This window comes from Geotrypetes seraphini, chromosome 6, assembly GCF_902459505.1.
Source record: "Geotrypetes seraphini chromosome 6, aGeoSer1.1, whole genome shotgun sequence".
Lineage (NCBI taxonomy): Eukaryota > Metazoa > Chordata > Amphibia > Gymnophiona > Dermophiidae > Geotrypetes > Geotrypetes seraphini.
Genome location: NC_047089.1, coordinates 206,190,087 through 206,203,762, shown reverse-complemented (window position 1 = coordinate 206,203,762; position 13,676 = coordinate 206,190,087). Strand labels below are relative to the sequence as shown.

The 13,676-nt window shown below is 44.6% G+C and overlaps 1 protein-coding gene across 1 annotated transcript in view; it reads right to left on the bottom strand.

Moving 5' to 3' along the window:
- ANTXR1 (ANTXR cell adhesion molecule 1) overlaps positions 1-13,676 on the bottom strand; it is a 278,540-nt gene extending 264,864 nt beyond the window's left edge. The window contains exon 1 of the mRNA XM_033949187.1: positions 13,059-13,676. Within this exon, the coding sequence (XP_033805078.1) occupies positions 13,059-13,210 (152 nt within the window). The 5' untranslated portion in view covers positions 13,211-13,676. The remainder of the gene's footprint in view (positions 1-13,058) is intronic.

Sequence of the window (13,676 nt, the reverse complement as noted above, 5' to 3'; positions counted from 1 at the left end):
AAGAAACAGTTTCCAAACTTTATGAAAATTCTTCTTAGGCTTACATTTGTCTACTCCCATTTCATTCATGCAGAACCCTTTTGAAGTGGTAGAGAGGAAAACGGTGAACACCAACCAATTTTTTCTAAATCATATTTTCAATTTATTGCAAGATGAGTATCATATATAAATGGGTAAAGTAATGGGATTTGATATACTGGCTTTCTCTGGCACAATCAAAGTGTTTTACATACACAGTATTATATAGAAACATGAAGGCAGATAAAAGCCAAATGGCCCATGTGGTCTGCACTTTCCCTAGTGGGTTCACAATTTAAGTTTTTATACCTAGGGAAATGAAAGGTTAAGTGACTTGGCCAGGGTCACAGGGAGCTGCAGTGGGAATCAAGCCCAGTTCTCTAGGTTCTCAGTCCACTGACTAATCCCTAGGCTACTCTTCCTTGTGCCTCTGGAAAGGCACCCTCAACTATGTGCAGTAGAGAATGTTGTGGATGGTGATATAACTCTTACATCTGAGACAAAATGAGTCCAATACTTAAAATGTTTTCTAGTTTCAGCGATGACATCTAATCTAATCTTTGATTTTATATACTAATTCAACCCAACAGGAGGGCTCGACTCGGTTAACAAAATATTAATAAAATTATACAGGAGATTAGAGAAGAAACAGTATCTTTTGGGCCAAAATTTTTTCTTTTATGATTGATTTGAAAAAGAAAGATCATTCGTAAATTTCTGAAATAAATATGTCTTCAGTGCTTTATGAAATGCGGGTAGATGCGAAAGAACTCTAATTATAGAAGGAAGGTCATTCCATACTTGTACGAATAACAAAAGAAATCATCAACAAAAATTAGCCATAGTTTTTATTCTTTTAACAGTGGGAAATCCAAGTTTTTATTTCTGAGAACTCCTAGAATTAGAGATTTCTTGTGAATGAAATGACAGGAACCAAAGGAGAAAAAAAATACCATATAGGATTTTAAAAATTACAGTTGCACATTTAAATTGGATCCTCCAGGAGACAGGAAGCCAGTGAAGGGATCTCAATAAAGGTGTGCCATGATCATATTTATGTTTACCGTATATCAGTTTGGGCGTTGTATTCTGAATAAGTTGTAGCCTCCTCAAATTACATTTACTTAAACATAAAGCGAGTTGCCATAGTCCAACTGAGATAAAATAATGGCCTGAACCAAATCTGCAAAATGTTGCTGAAAAAAAGGTGACGTACTCTACTAAGTATCTTTAAACTGAAAAAGCATTTTTTAGTAACATGATTGATTTGATTAGACAATGTGAGTGAAGAATTCAGAATAAAACCCAGAATTCTAGATGAAAAATAAATTTTCAGTGAGTCACCAGAGGCTAACAAAATGGAGCTAGGCAACTGCTCATTTTTTGGCCCAAACCATAATAATTTTGTCTTAGTAATGTTTAATTTCATGCACACTGAAAATGCCCAATCTTGGATTCTTAAGATGCATCATATGGGTGTTTAAAGGGCTGTGACAAATGAGTGAATGTTTTAAGGAAGTCAGTGGTTTGTTAGTCCCCCATAGCATGGAAGCCGAATTAAGGCGTTTAGATTTCAATTGATTGGTCGCTGTACATGAAGAAGGACGCGGTACTACTCGAAAGGGTCCAGAGAAGAGCGACTAGAATGAGAGATTGAAGAAGCTGGGCCTCTTCTCCCTTGAAACATTCAAAATACTGAAGGGAATAGACTTAGTAGAGAAAGATAGACTGTTTACCCTCTCCAAGGAAGGGAGAACGAGAGGACACTCTCTAAAGTTGAAAGGGGATAGATTCCATACAAACGTAAGGAAATTCTTCTTCACCCAGACAGGTAGAAAACTGGAACGCTCCAGGGTTTCAAGACAACGTTGGACACGTTCATGCTAAACTGGTGAGACTGGACTCATTTGGAGCACTGGTCTTGACCTAGGGGCCGCCGCATGAGCGGACTGCTGGGTAGGATGGACCCTTGGTCTGACCCAGCAGCGGCAATTCTTATGTTCTTATGAGAGTTATGTTTAAACATATTAATATGGTGAGAGTGTGCAGTAGTATCACTGAGCAAGAATGTGTGGTCTTATTTTATTGTGTTTCATTTTTAGTGTCCCCCCCTCATGACGAAGTGTGTAAGCGAAACTCGAGTTGAGGGGCACGAGATGGGACAGGCTTCATATTGCACAATTTGAAAAGTTTAGGCATGGGAGAGCCAATATTTTGAGTTACCGCCAGAAGAATAGTCAACACAGATAAGTGTTAAATGAATAGATATAAAAAATGTTTTTTTCTTAATGAGAGTTATATCGAAAAGGTTTGTTTTGGCGGTTAGGACTGTCCTAGTGGCAACCTATGCTTTGAACTTTTAAGCACTTGGTTGGTTGGCTGAGCACTTCACATAATGTAACTTTGATGTTTCCTGTGAAGATATTAGTCGAATAGAATTTACACAGGCTTATCATTTTGAGATGGGCTTCCATTTTGAAAATTAATTTATTTTGTACAATAAATGGTGCTACCCTGCGCAGAACCGAACATGCACACTGTTGAAATATATATTAAAAGCAAAAGAGTTTTTATAACACAAATGTCATCCATAAAGGCTAGACTTCAGAAAACGTATGGGTCAGCCCTGGTGAAATCCATAAGCATAGCATCACCTACCACATGCCACATCTGTTGAATGTACACTTGCACTTATGAATTTCTGGAAGCAATTTAAACTGTAGCAGCCATAATGTGGAGGAAAAGTATTAAATAAGACTAGATGAAGTAAAAAAAAAAAAAAAAACAACAACCCAACAACATAAAAACCAGAACAAAGAAAATGATACAATGAAAATGTCTACAGTAGATAACTGACCTTTGTAAGGTCATAACGGGCCAGAGATATATCATTAGAAACAGTGGTTCTGGATTCTTATGTTATATTATATTATGCTATGTCTATACTCTAGTATGCTGTTATGTATTAGTCAATACACCAGTGGTTCTCAAACATTTCCAGTTCAAGGCACCCTCTTTTTTTTCATGGTGACCCTATATCAAAAGAAATATGAGTACCTGACAGTATCCATCCCTCCCCCTACGGTCTGGCATCTCTCTCCCTACCCCATCACTAAATTTGGCATCTCTCTCCTCTCCTTCTATTCCTTCCCTCTCCCCCCATGCTCTGGCATCTCTCTACTTTCCTCGTCTTCCCTTCCTTCTTTCCTTTCCCCACAATCTGGTATCTCTCTCCTCTCTTGTCTCTTCTCATTTCCTTCCCTTCCCTCCCCTGTCATCTGCCATCTCTCTGTCCTTTTTCTCCTCTACCTTCCCTTCTTTTTCTTTTTTCCCTTCCCTGGTCTGGCAAGTGTCTTCTTCCTTCTTTCTTCCCCCTCTCCACCTGATTTAGCAGTTTTATCACTTACTCCTCCCAATCGGGTGCAACATTTTTATCCCTGCAGGATCCAGTACCTTTCTCTCCCTTCTTCAGCTTGCAATCTTCGGACTGCCACCTTCAGCAACCCTGAAAACATCCCCCTCTGATTCAACTTCTTGTCCCCGCAGAGGTAGGATGCTGTAGCAGAGAGAAAGCTTCCAGGTCATCGAAGGCTGTGTTTAAGCTGTCAATGGCCCGAAGATTGTAAGCAGCAGTGTGGAGGAGGTTTCCTACTATGGGAAGAGAGGTGGAATGCCAGACTGGCAGCTCTTTTGCATTTTTGCTGTGGCACACACAGGGCGATACTCAGAACTCCGGTGCTGTGAGGAACAGCATCAGAAAAGACTACCGGAGAAGCACTAAAAAAAACCTTCCCAATGAATATATTTAACACTTAATGTATTTTTGAAAATGAATAAAGAATTAATTTAAAAAAAAAAAAACCTTCCCAATTCTCAATGCTAATAGTATGCAAATCATATGTGTGCTGCTAGTGTTGAGAATTGGGAAGTTAAGGGGGGGGAGGCGCATAAAAATTTTGCAGTAAGTGCAACTCTTGTGTGTATGCTTGGAAGAAGAAATGATGCAGTTGGCCACCTCGCATTCCTCCTCCTCCCGCTGCCACCTAGTCACCAGCTTTTTTCTCCTCTTGCTCCCCTCCCCCTCCATAACTCTCTGCCACCCTGAAAAACAGCCGCCTTTTTCACACAGACTACACGAAACCTGTGTTACACCTGTTTGTTTTTTTAATAATCGTAGGAAGCTTAAGATAATATGAATGCAATTTGTAAACCACACAGTTAAAATGCGGTATACAAATTTATTTTAAATAAATTAAAGTTTGCCCTGATCTGCTCGTGCTCAGGTATCTTCCAGAGAAAGACTATTCAACTGTGTCCCCCCTCTCCACCCAAAGGGCTGGAGAAAGGAGCACTTTTCTTTACCAATAGGGGAGAGAAGGAGATAAGAAAAGTAGCCAGTAGAAGCTATCACACGTCGATGCCAGCTCCGAGCTGGTAGTAAGCTTTCTGCACTGTTCGGCAGGGGTTTTGTGCACGGTTCCTCTGGGCATTGGGATGAAATACTTAAGGGCAAATTCTATAAGAAGCGCCCAAAAGTTAGGCGCCTAATTAGGCGCTGTTCAGTGCGATTCAAGTGAAAATTGGGTGCTGTTTAATGAATCACGCCGAGCGGAATCTATTTTGGAAGCGCCCAAGAAATAAACTAAAAGTTAGGCGCCTAGCTGAGCGCTTAAAAGCACGCTTAAGAGCAGCGATTCTGCGACAAGGCGCCTAACACGTAGCCACGCCCACGCCTAACATGCATAGCGCCTATTTTTTTGAAGGCCGCCTAAATTTTTAGAGGCGCCTTGTTACAGAATCACACTTTCTTGATAGGCGCCTATGTTTCAATCAGTGCTGATTAAAAAGCTTAATTGAGCTTGTTACTCTTTTAGATAGGCGCCTATCTAGTTGGGCGCCTCCGAAATAGGTACCTAACTTTAGGCGCTGGTTACAGAATTTGGGCCTTAATGACTCTTTTACATCCATTTGCTTCCATTTAAATATAGAAACATAGAATATGACGGCAGAAAAGGGCCTACGGCCCAACAAGTCTGCCCACTCAAATAACCCTCCCCTCTAAGTTCCTCTTTGAAGTGAGCCCACGTGTTGATCCACGTTACTGGCCTCAACTACCTGAAGTGGAAGATTATTCCAACGGTCGACCACTCTTTCGGTGAAGAAGTACTTCCTAGTGTCACCATGGAATCTCCCGCTCCTGATTGTGGTAATCTTTGCTGGGTGGGTTTTTCCTGCGCTAGTGCTCTCTAAACATTTAGGCCCTCTTTTACTAAGGTGCGTTAACCGATGAGCGCGCGCTAAACGCTAACGCATGCATGTTAGTCTGTGGACGTGCTAGCATTTTGCACGCGCTAATTTGATTAGCACACGCTAATCGGTTAGCGCCCCTTAGTAAAATAGGGGGTTAGTGTAGTTTAACATCTGCGCTAGTCCAGCGCTAATTGGCTCTTGCATCTACATTAGGTTCTGAGTAGAGAATGACCCGGCGACAGAATTCACCATTCCCGTCCTCGCAGATAAGCGCAGGAAACCATCCCACGGTGGCATAGTAAGGGGGGCTTGTCCGCCCTGGCACGGTCTTCCTCGGGGTGCCAGCACCCCTCCTCCTCTCGTCCCCCTCTTCCCACTCCTCCCCATGCCACGCGCATGCCCCTTCCCTTCCCCCGTACCTTTTTAAGTTCGGCACGAGCAGCCGTGAACTTGCTGCCCGCACCTTGGAAGTGATGTCAGAAAGAGCGCCGAAGCTGACGCGGGCAGCAAGTTAGTGGCTGTTGGTGCCGAAGTTAGAAAAGTAAAGGGAAGGGGGCTGCGCATGCAGCAGGGGCGGAAATAGAGCAGGAGAAGGGCACCGTCGCCCAAAGCGCTGCTCACCCTCACTGCGCCACTGCCATCCCGTGTCACTCTTTAGTGTCTATCACAGCCTCAGTCCTTCTACACCAGCATTCTTCAATGCAAGGCTTGAGGGTCAGTGGCTGTGCCCATTCATACTCTGATTCTTATGTGAGCCAAGTATAGGATAATGAACTCATTGTGACATCACTGTTGAGGTTGGCTCTTAGGCATTGGTGGTATGAGGCATTATGACATCACAATATCTGCTCTGGATACCAGAGACTGTCATTCTTTAGTGTCTATCTCAGCCTCAGTCCTTCTACACCAGCGTTCTTCTGTCACCGTGTCATTCTCTAGTTCTGAGCATCAGCCTGTCAGTTTGGGAAACACTGCAATAAACTGTACAGCTGTAACCTCTGTAAGGTCATGTAGTGAAGGAAGTGCCAGAGATATCATTGGAAACAGTTTCTTTGGCTTCTTATGTTATGTTATGTCATGTTATGTTAGGTATATGCTCCAATACACTTTACAGCTATAACCTAATAAAAGCTAAGTCATTTCTCATCTGCTCACAGAAACTGTATATAAAATACACTGCCAGAGAAGCCAATCCAATGGTATTTCTGGTGAACGTTCTGCAGTGCCAGATGAGTTGCAAAAACTATATTGGCACATTTTTGCTCTCAATTAGGGCTGCTCTGTAGAGACATTTTATGAATAGATGGAGAATGGTCATCTGGGCATCGATGCTTACTGTGCGTCAATGAAGTCGATGCTTGGGAGGATGCAGGGGTATTTCTGGAAGGGGAAGAATGTTTATGGGAGTACGTCCCTCAATACCCAAAGCATCAATGAAGATGAAGTAGTCTTGGCACTGCAAGGAGCTCGATGCAGATGCACCGATGTCGATGCTGGGGTTACAGGAGGCTGAAGGTCGGATTCCGAGTCACAGCCATTCTCAATGTCGATGCCAACATGGTACCAAAAACGTTTTCAAAATTGTAGCTCGTGGGCTTTAAATTACTCTTGCATATGGGACAAACAATGTCCCAGTGTTCAGGACCCAGGCGCTGGACACACTAATTATGTGGATCAGAGCCTGAAATGGTCCTAGTGCATCAAGAGCATTTCTTAAAGCCACACGGTACAGATTTTGTGATGGAGGGGAAAACGGCTGATGCAAAGCCAAAAGGCTCAATGGCCTGGGGAGCTCGAATAGAAAGGAGCCCAAAAAGGATCAATGCTCCCGGGCATAATAAAGGGCTTAGAGCAGGGATCTCAAAGTCCCTCCTTGAGGGCCGCAATCCAGTCGGGTTTTCAGGATTTCCCCAATGAATATGCATTGAAAGCAGTGCATGCACATAGATCTCATGCATATTCATTGGGGAAATCCTGAAAACCCGACTGGATTGCGGCCCTCAAGGAGGGACTTTGAGACCCCTGGCTTAGAGTGGCCAGAGGGCCAAAAATGAAAATGTTGACAACTTCTGCCCCCCCCACCCCCTCAAGAAGTCAGTAGGACTAGAAGAACATGATAAAAATAAAGAATGCTGACAAAAATTAAGAAAAATAACAACAGGAAGACACTAAAATATCAAAACATTTGATGTGCTGAAGAGAACGCAGAAGACAGGTCGCACAAGCCGATGTCAGGTGGGAAGACACCGGCATGCATGTGGTTTAAGTTTAAGTTTATTAAAATTTTTGATTAATCGCTTTGTCTTTTTTCAAAGCGAAGAACATACATATATATAAATAGAATTAAAAAATGTTCCTTAGATGATGCCATCCAAGTGTGAGCATCTAATGTCGGCAAGTAAGGCTAGACTCAAATAGGGCACTGGTCTTTGACCTAAGAGCCGCCGCGTGAGTGGACTGCTGGCGCGATGGACCACTGGTCTGACCCAGCAGCGGCAATTCTTATGTTCTTATGCTGTAGGGAGTTGAAGGGTGGAGGGGAAGCAGATGAACCTCTGACTTTTCATTTACCGACCATATCTCACAAGTGGTCTCATCTTCATTCTACTATCTATGACAACTATGGGGAAAAAAAGAGACTATTTCTCTGAACCGGACTTTACACAACTTCTCTATGCCTTCGTCCTCTCCCACATGGATTACTGCAATGTATTATTCAACGGACTGACAGCAAAAAAAAATATAACAAAACGCAGCAGTCAGACTACTGAAGAACCTTTGCACCCGTGATTCGGTATTCCAAGCACTAGTGTCAGCCCACTGGCTACCCATAGCCAAAATCTGCATCTTCAAAGGCTTAGTACTTAGGTTCAAGTCCTTACACAACATGGCACCCAGCTACATATCAGCCAAACTTCCACCTTATGTCCCAAACAGGCCCCTCCTCTCCCAGGAGGAAACACATCTTCAAATACCCCCTGGTTGGAGCCTCCAACTAGAAAGTGCCAGATGAAGGTCATACTCTCACTTCTTACGAAAGTACTGGAATCAACTACCACCTAACATCAAATCCCTTAATGGACTTTTGAGCTTTATTTAAATAATTTTCTATACTATTCTCCCAGGAGTGCTCAGAATGGTTTACATGAGTTTATTCAGGTACTCAAGCATTTTTCCCTGTCTGTCCCAGCAGGCTTACAATCTATCTAATATATCTGGGACAATGGGGGGGGGATTAAGTGACTTGTTTAGGGTCACAAGGTGCAGTGTGGGTTTGAACCCACAACCTCAGGGTTCTAAGGCTGTAGCTTTAACTACTACGCCACACTCTCCCCTTTAGAAAAAGCAATAAAAACCTACCTCTTCACTTGACTCCTCAGTCAGCATTCAGACTGTTACTCCCAAACCACTGTATTGTTAATAGATGTTCAACTGACTCTCTCCCTGTGCATGCTTCGGGCTCTAAGTGCCTTCTAATCCAGAACAATTGAACTAGACATATCTCACTGTACCCTATTGCCTTAGTCTTCTGTTCCTCATTGTTAACTGTTATGTGTGTTTGCTAACTGTTATGCATGTTACCATGTAACCTGTTGTGGGCTCCTTGGGGAGGACGGGATATAAATCAAATTAAATAAACAAATCAAATTTTATAGGGACACCTGGTGGGCATCCATGGAACAGCATGGGAAGCTGTTTCTGGGAAAATGGCATCCTATCCTGCTCTGCCTTGCCCAGGGGAATATTGTTGTACTCTTTTGATTTAAGTGGATGTTATGAATACAAGGTGGAGGGCTCTCTGATGAAAGGGGGAAAAAGGAGAAAACAGGCCACACATTAGAGATCAGTCATGTAATGGCATTTTGTTTGCCACATTATAGTAGAATCTTAGGTCATTTCTTTTTTGGATAAGTGGAAAGTTGTTATATCTCAGCCATTTTATTCTGTAATGCGCTGGTGCCCACTTGCTATTTAACCATTGTGCCAGGCCTGATCTTGGACCAAACCACACATGAAAATCTTAATCGATTAACACTGTCCTCATTTTACAATGCCAGCAAATGAATTGGGAGCCCAAGAGCCCATCTTGAAGGGCAAGGCTAACACGGGGATGGGAGGCCAACGCGCATGTCTGGTGGCGGGCTCGCAACAGCGGGGAGCAGGAAGCAGATTGGTTGGCAGGGCTTTTTCCTCTGAAGAGATGCATGGCAATTGGAGGGCTGCAGGAAACATCGGAGGGGGGTTTAAAGCCGGGACCTCGGAGGACTCGGTGCATGCTTGTTTCTCTGAAGTGGCAGAGCAGTATGGAGGATTGAGAGGTGCAGGACAAACTGTCCCTAGTCACTGAAGACTCCTTTGATGATGAGGAGGATCAGGTGAGCATCGGGCTGTCGGGTGAGCGATCACTACTGCCACAGCGTTCTAGAGCCTTGGCTATGTCAGCAATTGCTCTGGAAGTGGCAGACTTGGTAGAGCCGGAAGAGGGGGAGGGCAAAGGGTGCAAGCTCAGCAAGCTCAGCAAGGGCAAGGCGGCTGGCAACCAAGTCAGGGGAGGATTAGGCACAGCATTGAGGGGGGAAGCAGCGGAAGAAGGGTTGGTGACAGGTGAGCTCTGGAGGCAAGGGGAGGAAGGCAATTATGGATGCCTGACTGGGGGAGGGGGGAGCCTTAGGCATGCTGCTGGAGGGGGAAGCAGGTGAGGAGAGGTCAGCTCAAGGGTGTGCAGGGGTTGGAGAGGGTCACGGCGGGCGAGGGTCAGGGATGTGGCCCAGCTGCATGCCACATGAGCAATGCATGGTCCCCAAGGGTACTGGCCGGCCTGGCCAGTGGGGGAATGGGGATCTCCCATGCATTTGACTGCCTATGGCGTGGGGACTGGGCGGCAGTGAGGTGTGGCCCATGGCGGGGGCATTGAGCAGGGAGGGTGTGAGTGGTTGGGGTGTCCCCATGGTTTAACTCCCATTGGTACAGTGCAGGTTGCTCCTTGATCTTTCTTAGCAGGCAGCTGGAGCGACCAGCTTGTGGGACGCAAGGTCGAAGATGGACCAGCTTGGTAAGGGGCAGACAATGGTATTGCACCGTATTGAGGGCAGTGCCTCATGTCCCGTGACACTGTTGAGTGAATACATGGCGGTCTGCCCCCAGATTGGGTTGGCTCTACTGATTCATTTCGATAGTGTTCCTCTGGCCAGAGACCAGCTCCTGGCGGAGCTGAGGATGGCATTACGCGACTGTGGCGAGGATCCCAAAGATATGGAATGCACTCCTTTTGCATAGGGGCAGCCACGAGCAAGTTTGAGGCAGGATTATTGGTAGAAGTCATACAGTGGCTGGGGAGATCGACTTCAGCAGCCTTCCAGGGCTATATCCGACCGCCGGAGGTCTCAGAGTACTCCGGAAGGGGGGAGTAGCCTGGAGTCTCATAAGCCAGGAGCTGTACTCCGGGGAGCGAAGAGGGCTTTCTTATATAAGTTGGGGGGGGGGGAGGGAGAGATGGGGGATTCAGGAGGAGGGGGCACGGTAGCGCAGTCCACATAATAACCCTTCCTTTTCGGAGGTTGTCATGGACTGAAATATTAGCTTTCACATGTAGATGCTGTCTGGCATACCTGGTTTGGTGCGGATCGTGGGACACTTCATCGTACATTGGGTTGTGGCGCGTTCGGTGACCAGACCGGGTGGTCAGCATCTGGGCCTCCAGCTTGGGCGTTCGGATTCCCTGGTGGGATCAGAGGGAAATGCGCTGGCACCACCTGTTGCCCCTCTTGGCGGAGTTATGGCGTCACCCACAGCACCGGGATGTGCTGTTACTACACCTCGGGCGCAATGATGTGGATTAATGGACTGGAAAGCAGCTTATAGACACCATCAAAGATGATCTCCACATGGTTTTTCTTTTCATGTAGTTTGTGACAAGTATTATGTTGGTTGGTTGTTGAATTGTTAATTACCAATAAACAGGGCGGCGGCTACGTTTCCACCAATAAGTGTCTGCGTGGTAGTGTTATATGAGTGGGGAATATTGGTGTTCATGGGAGAGGGGGTGTTAAGGGAGAGAAGAGGGCCTATCCGTATCCCACTGTCATTTCATTAAACAGTTCAGCTATCTCCCACTCACTCGAAGATACACTTTTCCTTAAGGACACACAGTGCTCAGATGGCTTATGACGGATTGCATTGTCATTATGAAATCTCTTGCTGTTCCTTGAATCAACATGTTTTTGCCCCCTCCCTCTCCCTGCTAAATATAAACCACGTTTCTAAAGCCCAGCTGGGTACTTTATTTGCAAACAAAACAGAGATCCGCAATTCTGCTGTTTCATAAGACCACTGAAGAGGAGAAACACAAGGGCACATGCGCAACATTTGGCCTGGAACTTGGCCACATTTTTAGGTCCCGTGACACCAAACTAGACAGTGGGGTTTATGACCAAGGTTACACTAAAAAAGAAGAAAGAAAAGTTTGAAATTCACTACCCATAGAGATTTGTACTTTCACAACATATGCTCTGTTTCGCAAAACCCTGAAAACATGGCTCTGCCAGAAATCCTGGTTAAGAGTCTTGCTTGACCCTGATTTTGCACTGAACGTCTAACATTATGAAGCAATAAAAGTATCTTTAACTCACTGTATCAGAAGTGTTTGTTAGGAGTGCAATCTTGCATTGTAACTTTACTTCGGTGTTACAATAATTGCTGTTGTAAGCCGCCTCGAACCCCACTTTGGAGGATTTGGTAGTATATAAGACCACTAACATAACAAAAAAGAAATCCTCCTACCAACCAAACTGTGCAGATTCTAGGCTTCGGGATATAAAAGGCTCTGGGATTTTAAGACAGATGTCCCATCTTTTGCTATCCTACAGATAAAAACAAACATCCAGGTCCCAGTGATGAAAATATTCCATTGATGAAAAGGGCCCAGTGGCTTTATCGCTGGGTATAGATAACACTCAAAATGCCTTACCAGTATCATGACAGTCTGATGGGCATTTGATGCCTTTTTTTTTTTTTTTTTTAACATTTAGCCCACCCGTGCATATGCTGATCAGCTGAGAGGTGCATTTCACTACTGTAAACACTTTACCCTCTGAAACAATAAAATGAGTGAATCGATCCCACAGGACCGTGCCCATGTCTGTAGCAGCCAGGTAAGAAATGTCAGAGCAGAACAAACTCTTTTCGCTGTTTCCAGGCTTGTGGTGTCTAACATTATACTTCTCAGCCACAGCGAACAAAGCCAAAGTAACTTAAACTTAGTCGAACAGAGCCAAACCATATTTTCATTAGCTAAGGGCAGGGAAACGAGGCAGGACCAGCATTTGTATAGTATCTAGAACTGCTTTGGAGCAAGACCCGGTGAGGAAATGGTAGAGCATCTCTTAATCAGAGGGAACCTAAGAGAGAGATGCAAAGCAGAGACCTTCAACGTTTGGAGAAGCGAGGTCACACCATGGATCTTGGGCAAGTTGCTTCTCTTCCTCTGCCTTAGGTATCCGGTTAGACTGTAAGCTCTTGGGGGAAAGGACCTAGTGTAACTAATTTGAATAATGTTGGAAGGCACCTTGCAAGTTAAATAATAAATAAATGATAGAAGAAGAGATAGGAAGCCACATGCAGGGAAGGAACCTTAAATGAAGTTATTGATGGGTTTGCAGAAATGTTAGTATTAAGAAGAAAGAACTCTTTTGCTGCATGGCATACAGATGTTTGCTTTGGGGGGAAGAAAATGGTAAACGAAAGTCCCTTTAAACTGACAGAACCAGCTCTGAGGGGGTCCATCAACTTACTTGTCCAAGACGAAGTACAGATCAAATCCACCATAGCAAGAGGGTATGCCATTCTCTCGCGTTCCGCCTTGTCCGGGACAAACCAGCAGCAAACTTACAAAGCAGAGACATCCAAAGCTGAGCTGCAAGCCTCTCTGTCCAACAAGTGCCATGATATCAGGAAGAAAAAAAAAAAAACCCCACACACAAAAATTCTCCGGCAACTCTCCCTCACAAAATAAGTGAACAGACTCTCAGGAAGCAAAAGGACCCCCAAACCACAAGATCTATTGCACAGTCTCCTCGGAAAAAAAAACCCATCAAAAATCTCTCATTTGATCGTCTTAGCTCCACTGTTAGAGTCCTGCAGAACTTTTCTTCCTATTTTTTTTTTTTTTTACTTGGTTTCAGATTTCACCCTGCTATATCCTCCGGGTTTCTTTTGTTTAAAAGGGTTCACGGTGCCTCGCATGCAGCTTTCCCCAAGGCAATGCCACAGTTTTGTTTTAAGAATGGAACCAACTATTTCCTGAAAATCCTTTTTTTTTTTTCTTCGCTTTGTGCAGGATCTGAAAAAGATTCTTTCGGGGGTGGGGGGACAAGGAGGGTTACAAAAGAAAGCGGGGAGTGCGCCATCAT